The 15,808-nt window shown below is 44.4% G+C and overlaps 2 protein-coding genes across 2 annotated transcripts; both read right to left on the bottom strand.

Moving 5' to 3' along the window:
• Positions 1–1,968: 1,968 nt before the first annotated feature.
• On the bottom strand, positions 1,969–4,528 carry LOC116978577 (protocadherin gamma-C5-like). Its single transcript, XM_033029811.1, has one exon. It carries the CDS (start codon positions 4,432–4,434, stop codon positions 2,053–2,055), a length of 2,382 nt encoding a protein of 793 aa, XP_032885702.1. The 5' UTR covers positions 4,435–4,528; the 3' UTR covers positions 1,969–2,052.
• A 6,158-nt stretch (positions 4,529–10,686) lies between these two features.
• LOC116978578 (protocadherin gamma-C5-like) lies at positions 10,687–13,267 on the bottom strand. Its single transcript, XM_033029812.1, has one exon. It carries the CDS (start codon positions 13,125–13,127, stop codon positions 10,746–10,748), a length of 2,382 nt encoding a protein of 793 aa, XP_032885703.1. The 5' UTR covers positions 13,128–13,267; the 3' UTR covers positions 10,687–10,745.
• Positions 13,268–15,808: the final 2,541 nt, after the last annotated feature.

Raw genomic sequence — 15,808 nt, 5'->3', positions numbered from 1 at the left:
CCCGGGATGGGGGGGGGCAGTCATATGTTGATAGAATGGAGAGACTGGGCTTGTATACACTGGAATTTAGAAGGATGAGAGGGAATCTTACTGAAACATATAAGATTATTAAGGTATTGGACATGTTAGAGGCAGGAAAAATGTTCCCAATGTTGGGGGAGTCCAGACGAGGGGCCACAGTTTAAGAATAAGGACTAGGCAATTTAGAACGGAGAGGAGAAAGGGTTTTCACCCAGAGAGTTGTGAATTTGTGGAATTCTCTGCCTCAGGGCAGTGGAGGCCAATTCTCTGGATGCTTTCAATAGAGTTAGAGAGAGCTCTTAAGGATAGCGGGGCCAAGGGATATGGGGAGAAGGCAGGAACTGGGTACTGATTGTGGATGATCAGCCATAATCACAGTGAATGGCGGTGCTGGCTCGTAAGGCCGAATGGCCTACTCCTGCACCTATTGTATATTGAGCCTACTTCGTCATTCAACGATGGGTGATCTATCTTTCCCTCTGCAAACGATTTTCATCCCATCTTACGGTAACTTTTGTCAAGAACGTTTCCATCTCCGCTTTAAAAATACTCAATGAACTGGCCTCCACAGCCTTCTGTGACAATGATTTCCACAGATTCACCTCCCTCAAATTCCTCCTTACCTTTCTAAATATACACCCTTTCATTCCGCGGTTCAGCTCTCTGATCACAGACTCACCCACTGGTGGAAACATCTTCTCCACTTCCACTCTCTCTCTAGGCCTATTACTATTTAATGAGGTGTCCTCCCCCCGCCCCTCTCCCCTCACCCCCCCCCCCCTCACCCCCCAGGGTCTCGACCCAAAATGTCACCCATTCGTTATCTCCAGAGATGCTGCCGCTCCCGCTGAGTTACTCCAGCATTTTGTGTCTACCATCTTCTCTATGCGATTTGCTTACTTTGTGACATGTAACTTCTCGGCTGACATTAGCCCCAGACAGTCCATCCCGGCCCTATTTTAATCAGACTCTGAAGATCGATACTGACCCTAAAAGTTGTCTGTCCATTCCCTCCGCAGATACTGCCTGACCCGTTAACTACTTCCAGCACTTTGTACTTAGCTCAAAATTCCAACATATGCAACTCCTTGTGTCACCACAACGTGAAGCCCATTCACTAATTAGTAGTACAATTTCCTTCCAAGTTAACATAAACGAATTACAGGCGTTTGGATCATAATTAGCGTAACCTTTATTTTAGACTATTAGTGTAACCATACACCAGCCCTCTCCCAGAATTACCCCAAAAGAAACATACAGAAATTGAATATTTCTTTCAATACTTTACGCACAGTAATCCACATTCCCAGATATGAAGAGATCCGTCTATAAATTGGCAATTTCTCCTCGCATTACCGGATGTTGCAATTTAGCTTTTGAACGGTACAAGGCTTCAAAAAGCTAAAATCGCCCTTCGTTGAATCTGGAGACAAACAGACCGTGTAATGATGTGGTTCTGCCTCGTGAATCATTCTGCTGGTCCCGGGATAGCGCAATGTTTCCTTCATTGCATGTCTTGGGTGAAAGGAATCGTCGGTATCTCCAGGTTTCTAACAGCGATTAGGAGTTATGTGCCCTCGCACGGGTTTCCTGTTCTGTTTGAACTTGATGCCTATTAGCAGAATGATGATATTCTGGAGGCATAGTCGCGATTCTCGTCTAAAACCGAAATGTGGGCTGTAACCCAGTTGGAGTGGCTTGGTCGCCTATTCTCCTTCACTAAGAACACGAGAGAACGTGCTGTGGTATCTGACTTCAATATTGTTTTCAAGCATTTCTGATTTCACCGGAATTCTGACCAACATTGAACACACTGGAAGATAGACACAAATTGCTGGAGTAGGCAGCTTCTCAGGAGAAAACGAAGACGTGACGTTTCGGGTCGGACCCCTCTTCAGACTGAGAGTTAAGAGAGAGGGAAAGTTATCCAGACAGAAGTACTTCTTTTCTGAAATATTACATACACATCCATTTATATATTTGTATAGACTCATGGTTTCATATAAAGTGGGCGTTCATTAAATATACCCATCATTGAGACTGGGAGATAGGTGCTCCGCATGGCTTCAAGAAGAGAAAATCGCTTTTAGCTGACTCTGGAGACAGGCAGACAGAGTACTGATGAGATTCTGGCACACGGGCTACCCGGCCTGTCCCAGGATAGCGTAAAGTTTCCTCCATGACGGCTCTTCCATTAAACGTGCCCTGCGAAACTCCACGATTGTAACAATAACTGGGGGAGATATACCCTTGGATAATACTTCTGTCCTGTTTACACTTGATGCCAATCAACAGAACGATGATGAGAAGAAAGACAGCGGACGTGCAACTGAAAATGACGATTAAATAAACATTTGGATCAGTAAAAAACCCCGGATTTTTCACTAAGGTACTGCTTTCGGACATTGCTTCAGTGCTGTTCTCCAAAACTCTAATGTTCATTGTAACGGCGCAGGAAAGGCTTGGCTGCCCATTGTCCTTAACCAAGATGACCAGAGTTTGTGTAGTCGCATCTGACTGCAAAATATTGCGCACATTTCTGATTTCACCGGAATTTTGCCCAACGTTGAACAAACTGGGATCGGTAGATTTCACCATCTGATAAAAGAGCCGCGCATTCTGACCAGAATCTGCATCAGTTGCCATTATCTTGGCGACCAAGTACCCTTGACCGGCTGACCGGGGCACGATCTCCTCTGTTGCTGATCCACCTTGTTCCGAAGGTGAAACAAATACCGGGGCGTTGTCATTTTGATCCAGGACGATCACATTCACCGTGGCGCTGCTACTCAACGGAGGCACCCCAGCATCACGGGCTTGAACGTGTATCTGGAAGTTTTTGAGATTCTCATAGTCAAACGAGCGCAGCGCGTAAATTGTTCCGTTCATTGAGTTAATGGTCAGGTAAGTGGACACTGGCAAGTTTTTGACTTGATTCTCCAGAAAAGCGTAGGAAACATAGGAATTCTGCTCCAGATCAGGATCCGTTGCAGTTACTGTGAAAATGGACGCACCCGGAGCATTATTTTCCATGACATAAATGTTGTAGGAAGCTTCAGCAAACCGTGGAGTGTTATCATTAACGTCTGAAATTATAATCTCAATGGTTATATTTGCGGACAGTGATGGCGACCCCTTGTCCCAAGCTGAGATAAGTATTTTGTACGCAGATATCACTTCACGATCAAACATTTCACTGGTAATTAATGTGTAATGATCCTTCGCTGATTGCAATTTAAATGGAATGTTATTTGGGATCTGGCAGCGGACTTGGCCGTTCTCGCCAGAATCTCGATCCATAACACTTATCAACGTTACGAAAGTTCCTGTCGGAGCATTTTCCGGGATTTTGTTGGAAGCTGATGTCATCTCTATCTCGGGTGCATTATCGTTCACATCAATTACTTTGATCAGCACTTTGGAGTGTCCAGTCATTGCAGGCGAGCCGTGGTCCACAGCTTTAACATCTAGAGCATAGCCGTTTGCTTGTTCAAAATCCAAGGGCCCTTCAATGCGAATCTCCCCGGTATCTGGGTCTAAACTGAAGAAATGACGAGCTTTTCGCACGGCAACATCACTAAACAAATATGTTATCTTAGCATTCTGGTCTTCATCCATATCATTTGCTTTGACTTTCATCACTGAGGTACCTTTGGTGGAGTTCTCGCTTACGCTTCCCCTGTAAACATCACGATCGAACACAGGCTGATTATCATTGACGTCCAACACCGAAATGAGAATCTGAGTTGTGCCTGATCTCTGAGGGGTCCCGCCGTCAGTCACAGTAAACAAGAGTTGAAATGATGATTGTATCTCTCGGTCCAAAGATTTCTCCAACAGCAACTCGGCGATTATAAACCCGTCATCGGTTTTCTGTGTTTTTAGACTAAAGTACGCACTGGAACTGATTGTGTAGACGGCCACGGTATTTATTCCAATATCAGCATCATCCGCGCTCTCGAGACGGAAACGTACACCGGGTGCGCTCGCTTCCGATATCTGGAGGACAATGCTGCTGTGCGGGAAAGTGGGCGCATTGTCATTTACATCAAAAATCTCGATTTTTCCGCGATGCACCTCGGAAGGATTTTCCAGTATTGTTTCGAAAGGTATAGTACACTTATCGTCCTGTCCGCAAATACCTTCCCTGTCGACTCTTTCACGAAGAGACAATATTCCACTCTCCAAATTAACCTTCAGGTACCGTCCGCCATTATCAGACTTCAGTCGTAATTTGCGAGCAGACAATTGCCATACATTAAGCCCCAAATCCTCGGCGATATTCCCAACAAATGCCCCCTGCTCCATTTCCTCGGGAATAGAATAATGCATTTGCCCGGAAATTAGACCAGGTGCACATTTCGTAAACATGCACACAAACACAGTGAAGGCAAACCTCGGTCGGTACGCCATTGTTCCGCGCTCAGTCAATGTCCAAAACCAGGCCTCTCCTCACGTAATCCGTAAAATGTTCCAAGCACAAGATTTAAATATATATATATAATCTAAATACAGAATCGAAACAGTCACGATAACATCGATTCCGCAATCCAAACGCAGGCACTGCTCGCCTTTCTCGTCGCGTCTGACGTTTTTATTCAGGGATGTGGGAGGGGCAATGGATCCATCTGTGCACTTGAGCTTCTCATTGGTGGACAGCGACACGACCAGTTCTTTTCGACAATTGCAGCTACAATTCTTAAAGCTGCACTGCTCTCCTGTTATTTAAAGGGGTGCAACCTTAATCCGTTTTTTTTTTAAAAACATCGGTTCTATTTTATTTTGCAGCATTTAAGTTCGCAATTCACACGTTTAGAGGGTTTTTGACCCAGAACGTTAAATACGTTCTGTCGGATCAGTCCTAATGCAATAGATAATACATGGATGGCATCGGTATTTTTATGATGCAACCAATCATATCGGAAACATTTCTTTACTTGCAGTTGTTGGAACTCTGACAGTCGCACATAAGGGTAGGAAGAAAATATATTCATATAATGATTACGTAATTATTCCTTCTTTGACATGTGAAGTCTATTATCATGCCCTCTCTAACAAAATACTTTATGCGAAGTTGACCTCCACCGTAATTAGAGGATATAATCTTAAAAATTGCATTGTCACTTTTCAGATATTGGAGAAGGTATTCGTGAACATACTACTTTCGACTGGGCAATTGTTGAAGCAGATTCCTGTTTGAAGTAAGTGATTATTGGATAAAGACATCGTCACGTCCATGTCAAGACGAGGTTGTTGACACATGCAAAAGTAAGGTGAGGGATTGCTACAAAATAAATCTTGCATACAGCAGTTTCACAGGCACATAACCCGCAGACTCAGACGGATATTAGGGGAAGCATGGAACATAGGGATTTCTGTACGGTTGAGCGCGGGAAATTTGGTGAATTTGTGAATTATTATTTCCTTTGTGAATCTACGTTTCATTTTTTTCCCATCCAATGGTCCCGTTATTGAAATTTACAAACAAATGACCCAATTACCCATTGATTTGCAGGTGATTGTTCGTTTAAAATGCGCCCTGGTTAACACTAATCTCTTGGTACTATATTTACAGTGTAAAATGGCCTTTACAATGAATGTTGATTTGCAATGTGTTCAGACAACTCCATTTCAGTTTTATTTGTCATATGAGGTTAACACAGGGTCAACGGTACAATGAAATGTGTTTGACAAGACATTGGAAAAGATAAGATAAAAGTGACATTGGTAGGTAAAAGACAATAATAAATAAAATAATCAACATGTATGATGTGTTTATGAGTTCTGAAGCCTGATAAAGCATGTTGATAAAAAAACTGTTCGTATGTCTGTTGGTGCGTGCAGCTATGCTCCTGTATCGTCTGCCTGACGGTAACAAAGAGAACAGTCTGCGTGCTGGGCGGCTGTGGTCCTTGATGGTGCTGTGTGCCTTCCGCAGGCACCGACTGTGGAAAATGTCCTGAATGACCGGGATATAGTTGCCTGTGATGAGCTGTGCCGCCTTCACCACTCTCTGTAGTGATTTGCGGCTGTGGGCAGAACAGTTCCCGTACCAGACTGTGATGCAGCGCGTCAGCAGACTCTCGATGGTGCAACTGTAGACGTTCGTGAGGATGCTGGCGTTCATGCCAAACTTCCTCAGTCTTCTCAGAAAAAAGAGCCGCTGGCGGGCTTTCTTAGTTGCTGTGTCCGTGTGCAGTGTCCAAGAGAGGTCCTCAGTAATGTGCACACCGAGGAACTTGAAGCTGCTGACCCTTTCAACCTCAGCATCACCGATGTGGATGGCGAGGCGTCCACTCCCCTGCTGTCTCCTGTAGTCCACGATCATCTCTTTAGTTTTGCTGACATTGATAGCGAGGTTATTTTCCTGGCACCAGCTGTTTACCTCCTCTCTATAGGTTGTCTCATTATTGTCTGTGATGAGGCCCAGGATGGTCCTGTCGTCAGCAAACTTAAAGATGATGTTGGAGCTGTGTTTAGCAGTACAGTCGGGCGTGAACAGGGAGTGCGGGAGAGGACTGAGCACAAAGCCCTGTAGTGCGCCTGTGTTGAGGGTTAGTGAGGAAGAATATCCAGCCGCAGATGGAGGTCGAATATCCAGCCGCAGATGGAGGTCTCCAGTCCAAGATCAAGGAGCTTGGGATTTAGTTTTGAGGGAATGATACTGTAGTTTCATTTCTGCTACTGGAGTTTACAGTGGATGCTCAAAGTCGGGCATGATCGATAGTGAGATCAAGAGGGCGCTGCATGATGGCTGCCTCTGACTAAAGTCTGTTTGTTTTCCTAACTTTTTTAATTTTTAGTTTGTTAAAAGTATGTGTTGGGGGATTTTTTCAGTATTTTATGTGGGGGAGGGGAGGGGGGTCGGGGGAAACCGTTTTTCAGTCACTTCCTGGCGAGGATGCGACTATTCTCCGAGTCGCGCCCTCCTCCCGCTCCTCACGGCCTACCAACTGGATTGACGCGGCCTTTCCTGCCGGGGATCGGACCAGAGCTTCAGCAGCGGCGGCGCAGCGCTGGATACATCGCGGAACCAGCGATGCGTCAGCAGGGATCGCCGTTTGAGGCTCCGGAGTGTTGGGCCTGCTGCATCAACATCGCGGAGCTGTGGTTTGCGGAGCTCCCAGCGCGGGCGGCGTTGACCAACATCGCGGAGTCCTGGGAATTTGTGGAATTCCCTGCCACAGAGGGCAGTGGAGGCCAAATCACTGGATGGATATGAGAGTTAGATACTCTAGGGGCTAGTGTAATCAAGGGATATGGGGAGAAGGCAGGCACGGGTTATTGATTGGGGACGATCAGCCATGATCGCAATGAATTTGCGGTGCTTGATCGAAGGGCCGAATGGCCTCCTCCTGCACCTATTTTCCATGTTTCTATGTTTCTATGGCTGTATGGGAAAAAGCATTTCGTTGTCTCCGTACTTGGACGATGGACAATGACAATGAAGTTGAATCAAATCAAATCAAATCAAATCAATCCCGGCAGCTTACAAATGAGGCACATCGCAGAGGATACAATGTTAATCAAAAATGTTGCATTGGTCATGTTCTCCATTGGTTACAAGATTTGCGAAGATTTCTGATGCCGCAATAGGTCAAATGCATGCCTATTGCACGACATTCTCCATTTAGCTCTGGAATTTACATTTTAATATCCCATAACAGCGGGGATATATTACAATAACCGAACCACGCGGAAGTAGCAAATAATCAAATCCTAAAATAAAATTCAATCCAACATTTGTAATAAAACCTGCAAAAAAATCAAAATCACCACGAAAAACTATAGGTGAGATTGGGAATCATTCTTCCACCAAACACGAAACATGCTGCTATCGTGATTTAGCTATTGCTGAAAACACTCACCGACTCAAATATCACCTGAGGAAGGTAATCAAATTATCGCTTCATGCCTTAGATCCTTTATAAGAACTGTGAACGAATGAAAATGTGTTTTCAGTGGGTGAAGATGGGAATAAAGGAGACAAATATACTCAGTGGTTGATGGAGCTGTTAGTACAAACTATGCTTCATTGTTTCTGTAATAGCTAATTTAATGAATGACCAAGAGGAAGGGAATGGGACATGCTCCTGTTAACAAACTGATGTGGATATGTGGCGAAAGAAAAGTGTATTTTGTTTAAAAGGGAACACGCGTGGACAGGGTAGTGATCAATGCATATGGCATGGTCGCCTCCCTTAGCAGCGGTATTGAATGAGATAATTGAGTTTTAGTTGAACAAAACATTGCATTGGCTGGATTTGAATTATTCTGTGCAGGTCTCGGCAGCACACTGCAGAAAGGGTTTGTTTAAGCCAGTGAGAGAGAAAAACAGACGCCAAGAACTTTGCCAGGATAGGAGGGTTTACGTTAGCATGGCAGGTTGTATAGGCTAGAACTGTATTCCCTGCACTGAACACAGTTGAGGGCAGTCATGAGAGCGATATATTCAATCATGAGAGACACAGGTAGGGCAGTTGGCCAATAGTCATTTCAAATGGTATGGACGTCCAAAAGTAGAAGATGTAGTTTAAATATCAGAGGAATGAGGTTTAAAGCCGTCCAGCGGTCTCATCATGTCTGAAAAGAAGAACTACATGGGGATTGAATTGGCGCTATAGGTCGTGGAGACAGGAAAACGCAAATGTGTCAAAGGTACTTAACGGTAATGTGAAAATGCGGGGAATTGACGGATATGTGAAATATGCAAGTGTTGAATTAATGTAGATAAACATTATTGTCAGCGTAGACGCGGCGTGTTTCTATGTTCTATTCTTTAGAAACATATAAAATATAAAAGAACTGGACAAGTTAGATGCAGGAAAAATGTTCCCAATGTTGGGTGTGTCCCGAAACAGAGGCTAAGAATAAAGGGGAGGCCATTTAAAATTGCGATGAGAAAAAAATCTTTGCACTCAGAGAGTTGTGCATTTGTGGAATTCTCTGCCACAGAAGGCAGTGGAGGCCAATTCACTGGTTGAATATAAAGGAGAGTTAGATAGAGCTCTAAGGGGTAGCGGAATCAAGGGATATGGGGAGAAGGCAGGCACGGGTTACTGATTTTGGATGATCAGCTATGATCATAATGAGTGGAGGTTGAAAAACCGAACCGAAATAATAAGATACAACAGTGCTGAGATCCAGAGGGTTCCAACGTCCATTTGGAAGAGAAGTTCAGTTTTTCAATCGCGCGCATTTGCTTTGTCCTTGTTCCAACAGTGCTGGAAGTCAGAAATAAAAAGGTTAACGTGCAATAATTGTGAATAAAAATGTTCTGCAAACAGAAATGACAATAAAGGCTACTTTGACTTTGACTTTGAAATATCAGCTTAATTCCTGCAGATTGTACGCACGTGAAGATAGATACACATGCCGGTGTAACTCAGCAGGTCAGGCAGCTTCTCTGGAGAAAACGAATAGGTGACTAGAATAGAATATTAATATAGATATTAATCTATAAACCTACATGTCTTTGGTATGTGGCAGTAAACCGAAGTACTCCGAGGAAACTTATGCGGTCACAGGTAGGGACGTACAAACTCCGTTGAGACAGCATCCGTAGTCAGGATTGAACCGGGGTCTCTGACGTTTTGAATGAATGAATACGTTTATTGGCTAAGTATGTATACATACAAAGAATTTACCTTGGTGCTCCGATCGCAACTAACAACACGACATTCAGTGAACAATTAAGAATGAAGCATAAAACATTAAGAATAAAACAGTATAGTTTAAACATGTGAATGAAATAAAATACCAGAGCTAAAGGAGGCTGCAGACTTTTGGTTTTCGAGTAGAGCTACTGCTCGTGGGGGAAAAAAGCAGTTGTTTTATGTCTGGCTGTGGCGGCTTTGACAGTCCGGAGTCGCCTTCCAGATTGAAGTGCTTCAAAGAGTTTGTGGCCAAGGTGAGAGGGGTCAGAAATGATTGAGGCAGCAACTCTAACGTTGAGGCACGAAGCCGCACTTCTTCGCCTTCAGCTTGCTTCTCCACCCCCCCCCCCCCCCCAGTTTCCAGCATGTCCATATTGTATTCAATAATGTTGTCTTCATTGAAATGTCTCCGTTTGTATTTTTGACTTTTTTATGCTATGGATGATCTTGTCGATGAATGCTCTGATTGCAGTGTTCCAATATTAACCCATTAGCAAACAATTAGATCCACACAGAAAGACCTTCCGCGTAAGATTAGATTAGATTAGATTAGATTCGGTTTATTGTCATTCAGACCTTTCGGTCTGAACGAAATTTTGTTTCCCTGCAGTCATACATATAATTTTAAAAAATGGCAAAAACACACAATCAACACAAATTTAACATCCACCACAGTGAGTTCACCAAACACCTCCTCACTGTGGTGGAAGGCAAAAATCTTAAAGTCTCTGTCTCTTCCCTCTTTGTTCTCCCTCTGCGCCGAGGCGACGGTTCAGTAAATGAACAAATAACATTTGTCCCACTCTTCCTTGAAAGCTTGATTGCATTTGTGTCCGCCAATTCAATTGAAAATAGTAAGATTCCCTTCAGAGAAAATCGGTGCCACTCTTAGAAGATTGGATTGCATTTGATAAGAATGTTAATTTCGACCAATACGCCAACCGGGGGGGAGCCCGAAATTAAATTACGGATCGGACCACTTCTTCAGACAGAAGTACTTCACAACCATTCATATATTTGTATAGAATAATGGATTCCTATAAAGGGGCCATTCATTAAATATACCCATCATTGAGCCTGGGAGAGAGGAGCTCCGCATGGCTTCAAGAAGAGAAAATCGCTTTTAGCTGACTCTGGAGACAGACATACAGAGTACTGATGCGACTCCGGCACGCGGGCTACCCGGCTTGTCCCAGGATAGCGTAAAGTTTCCTCCATGACGGTTCTTCCATTAAACGTACCCAGCGCATCTCCACGATTGTAACAATACCTGGGGGAGTTATATCCTTGGATAATACTTCTGTCCTGTTTACATTTGATGCCAATCAACAGAACGATGATCAGAAGAAAGACAGCGGACGTGCAACTGAAACTGACGATTAAATAAACATTTGGATCAGTAAAAAACCTCGGATCTTTCACCAAGGCACTGCTTTCGGACATTGCTTCAGTGCTGTTCTCCAAAACTCTAATGTTCATTGTAACGGCGCTGGAGAGGCTTGGCTGCCCATTGTCCTTAACCAAGATGACCAGAGTTTGTGTGGTCGTATCTGACTGCAAAATATTGCGCGCTGTTCTAATTTCACCGGAATTTTGCCCAACGTTGAACAAAGTGGGATCGGTAGATTTCACCATCTGATAAAAGAGCCGTGCATTCTGACCAGAATCTGCATCAGTTGCCATTATCTTGGCGACCAAATACCCTTGACCCGCTGACCGGGGCGCGAACTCCTCTGTTTCTGAACCACCTTGTTCAGAAGGTGAAATAATTACCGGCGCGTTGTCATTTTGATCCAGGACGATCACATTCACCATGGCGCTGCTACTCAGCGGAGGCACCCCAGCGTCACGGGCTTGAACGTGTATCTGGAAGTTTTTGAGATTCTCATAGTCAAACGATCGCAGCGCATAAATTGTACCGTTCATTGAGTTAATGGTCAGGTAAGTGGACACTGGCAAGTTTTTGACTTGATTCTCCAGAAAAGCGTAGGAAACATAGGAATTCTGCTCCAGATCAGGATCCGTTGCAGTTACCGTGAAAATGGACGCACCCGGAGCATTATTTTCCATGACATAAATGTTGTAGGAAGATTCAGCAAACCGTGGAGTGTTATCATTAACGTCTGAAATTATAATCTCAATGGTTATATTTGCGGACAGCGATGGCGACCCCTCGTCCCAAGCTGAAATATGTATGTTATACACAGATATCACTTCACGATCAAACATTTCACTGGTAATTAATGTGTAATGATCCGTCGCTGATTCTAGTTTAAATGGAATGTTATTTGGGATCTGGCAGCGGACTTGGCCGTTCTCTCCAGAATCTCGATCCATAACACTGATCAACGTTACGAAAGTTCCTGGCGGAGCATTTTCCGGGATTTGGTTGGAAGCTGACGTCACCTCTACCTCGGGTGTATTATCGTTCACATCAATTACTTTGATCAGCACTTTGGAGTGCCCAGTCATTGCAGGCGAGCCGTGGTCCACAGCTTTAACATCTAGAGCATAGCCGTTTGCTTGTTCAAAATCCAAGGGCCCTTCAATGCGAATCTCCCCGGTATCTGGGTCTAAACGAAACAAATTACGAGCTTTTCGCATGGCAAGATCACTAAACAAATATGTTATCTTAGCATTCTGTCCTTCATCCATATCATTTGCTTTGACTTTCATCACTGAGGTACCTTTGGTGGAGTTCTCGCTTACGCTTCCCCTGTAAATATCACGATCGAACAGAGGCTGATTATCATTGAAGTCCAATACAGTAATGAGAATCTGAGTTGTGCCTGATCTCTGAGTGGTCCCACCGTCAGTCGCAGTAAACAAGAGTTGAAATGATGATTGTATCTCTCGGTCCAAGGATTTCTCCAACAGCAATTCGGCGATTATAAACCCGTCATCGGTGTTATGTGTTTTTAGACTAAAGAACGCACTGGAACTGATTGTGTAGGCGGCCACGGTATTTATTCCAATGTCAGCATCTTCTGCGCTCTCGAGACGGAAACGTACACCGGGTGCGCTCGCTTCCGATATCTGGAGGACAATGCTGCTGTGCGGGAAAGTGGGCGCATTGTCATTTACATCAAAAATCTCGATTTTTCCGCGATGCACCGCGGAAGGATTTTCCAGTATTGTTTCGAAAGATATAGTACACTTATCGTCCGGTCCACAAATACGTTCCCTGTCGATTCTTTCACGAAGAGACAATATTCCATTCTCCAAATTAACCTTCAGGTACCGTCCGCCATTATCAGACTTCAGTCGTAATTTGCGAGCAGACAATTGCCACACATTAAGCCCCAAATCCTCGGCGATATTCCCAACAAATGCTCCCTGCTCCATTTCCTCGGGAATAGAATAACGCATTTGCCCGGAAATTAGGCCAGGTGCACATTTCGTAAACATGCACACAAACACAGTGAAGGAAAACCTCGGTCGGTACGCCATTGTTCCGCGCTCAGTCAATGTCCAAAACCAGGCCTCTCCTCGGGTAATCCGTAAAATGTTCCAAGCACAAGATTTAATTATAAATATATAATCCAAATGCTGAACCGAAACAGTCGGGTTATTTTCCTCCTAACATTGATTCCGCAAACCAAACGCAGGCACTGCTCGTCTCTCTCGTCGCGTCTGACGTTTTTATTCTGGGATGTGGGAGGGGCAATGGATCCATCTGTGCACTTGAGCTTCTCATTGGTGGACAGCGACACGACCAGTTCTTTTCGACAATTGCAGCTACAATTCTTAAAGCTGCACTGCTCTCCTGTTATTTAAAGGGGTGCAACCATAACACGTATTAAAAAAACAACGGTTCTATTTTGTTTGCAGCATTCACAATCTTCGCAATTAACATGTTCCGTGGGTTTTTGACCCAGAACGTTAATACTTTCTGTCGGGACAGTCATAATGCAATAGAGAATATATGGATGGCATCAGTATTTCTATGATGCAACCTATCATATCGGAAACATTTCTTTACTTACAGTTGTTGGAACTCTCACAGTCGCACATAAGGGTAGGAAGAAAATATATTCATATAATGATTACGCAATGATTCCTTCTTTGACATGTGAAGTCTATTATCATGCCCTCTCTAACAAAAATACTTTATGCGAAGTTGACCTCCAGCGGAATCAGAGGACATAATCTGAAAAATTGCATTGACACTTTTCAGATATTGGAGAAGGTATTCGTGAATATAATGCTTTCGACTGGGCAATTGTTGACGCAAATTCCTGTTTGAAGTAAATGATTATTGGATAAAGACATCGCCAGGTCAACGTCAAGACGAGTTTGTTGACACATGCAAAAGTAAGGTGAGGGATTGCTGCAAAATAAATATTGCATGCAGCAGTTTCACAGGCACATAACCCGCAGACTCAGACGGATATTAGGGGAAGCATGGAACATAAGGATTTGTGTACGGTTGAGCGCGGGAAATTTGGTGAACTTTTGAATTATTATTTCCTTTGTGAATCTACGTTTCATTTTTTTCCATCCAATGGTTCCGTTATTGAAATTTACAAACAAATGACCCAATTACCCATTGATTTGCAGTTGATTGTTCGTTTAAAATGCGCCCTAGTTAACACTAATCTCTTGGTACTATATTTACAGTGTAAAATGGCCTTTACAATGAATGTTGATTTGCAATGTGTTCAGACAACTCCATTTCAGTTTTATTTGTCATATGAGGTTAACACATGGTCAACGGTACAATGAAATGTATTTGACAAGACAACGGAAAAGCTAAGATAAAAGTGACATTGGTATGTAAAAGACAATAATAAATGAAATAATCAACATATATGATGTGTTTATGAGTTCTGAAATCTGATGGCATGATGATAATAACTGTTCGTATGTCTGTTGGTGCATGCAGCCATGCTCCTGTATCGTCTGCCTGACGGTAACAAGGAGAGCAGTCTGCGTGTTGGGTGGCTGTGGTTCTTGATGATGCTGTGTGCCTTCAGCAGGCACCGCCAGTGGAAAATGTCCTGAATGACCGGGAGACAGTCGCCAGTGATGTGCTGTGCCGCCTTCACCATTCTCTGTAGTGATTTGCGGCTGTGGGCAGAACAGTTCCCGTACCAGACTGTGATGCAGCCCGTCAGCAGACTCTCGATGGCGCAACTGTAGAGGGTTGTGAGGATGCTGGCGTTCATGCCAAACTTCCTCAGTCTTCTCAGGAAAAAGAGCCGCTGGCGGGCTTTCTTAGTTATAGTGCCCGTGTGCAGTGTGCAAGAGAGGTCCTCAGTAATGTTCACACCGAGGAACTTGAAGCTGCTGACCCTTTCAACCTCAGCATCACCGATGTGGATGGCGAGCTGTCCACTCCCCTGCTGTCTCCTGTAGTCCACGATCATTTCTTTAGTTTTGCTGACATTGATAGGCATGTTATTTTCCTGGCACCAGCTGTTTACGTCCTCTCCATAGGTTGTCTCATTATTGTCTGTGATGAGGCCCAGGATGGTCCAGTCGTCAGCAAACTTAAAAATGATGTTGGAGCTGTGCTTAGCAGTACAGTCGGGCGTGAACAGGGAGTACAGGAGAGGACTGAGCACACAGCCCTGTGGTGCGCCTGTGTTGAGGATTAGTGAGGAAGATGTGTGGCTGCCAATTCTCACCACATGGGACCTGCTCGTCAGGAAGTCGAATATCCAGCCGCGGATGGAGGTCTCCAGTCAAAGATCAAGGAGCTTGGGGATGAGTTTTGAGGGAATGATATTGTAGTTTCATTTCTGCTACTGGTGTTTACAGTGGATGCTCAAAGTCGGGCATGACCCCATAGAGAGATCAGGAGGGCGCTGCATGATGGCTGCCTCTGCCTACAGTCTGTTTGTTTTTCTATCTTTTTTTATTAATAGTTTGTTTAAAATGTGTTTTGGGGGATTGTTTCGGTATTTTATGTGGGGGGGGGGGTAGGGTAAGGGGGGCGAAGTTGCGACTATTCTCCGGGTCACGCCCTCGCCCCCCTCCTCGTGGCCTACCAATTGGATTGACGCGGCCTTTCCTGCCGGGGACCGGACCAGAGCTTCAGCAGCGGCGGCGCAGCGCTGGCTACATCGCGGAACGGGCGATGCGTCAGCTGGGATCGCAGTTTGAGGCTCCGGAGTGTTTGGCCTGCT

Source organism: Amblyraja radiata, chromosome 11 (genome assembly GCF_010909765.2).
Source record: "Amblyraja radiata isolate CabotCenter1 chromosome 11, sAmbRad1.1.pri, whole genome shotgun sequence".
Taxonomy (NCBI): domain Eukaryota; kingdom Metazoa; phylum Chordata; class Chondrichthyes; order Rajiformes; family Rajidae; genus Amblyraja; species Amblyraja radiata.
The sequence above is the reverse complement of the archived record's forward strand: the minus strand, read 5'-3'. Positions and strand labels throughout refer to the sequence as shown.

What these genes read in the sequence shown, in the direction of transcription:
- LOC116978577 (XM_033029811.1), bottom strand. Translation starts at nt 4,434, where the DNA reads ATGGCGTACCGACCGAGGTTTGCCTTCACTGTGTTTGTGTGCATGTTT.
- LOC116978578 (XM_033029812.1), bottom strand. Translation starts at nt 13,127, where the DNA reads ATGGCGTACCGACCGAGGTTTTCCTTCACTGTGTTTGTGTGCATGTTT.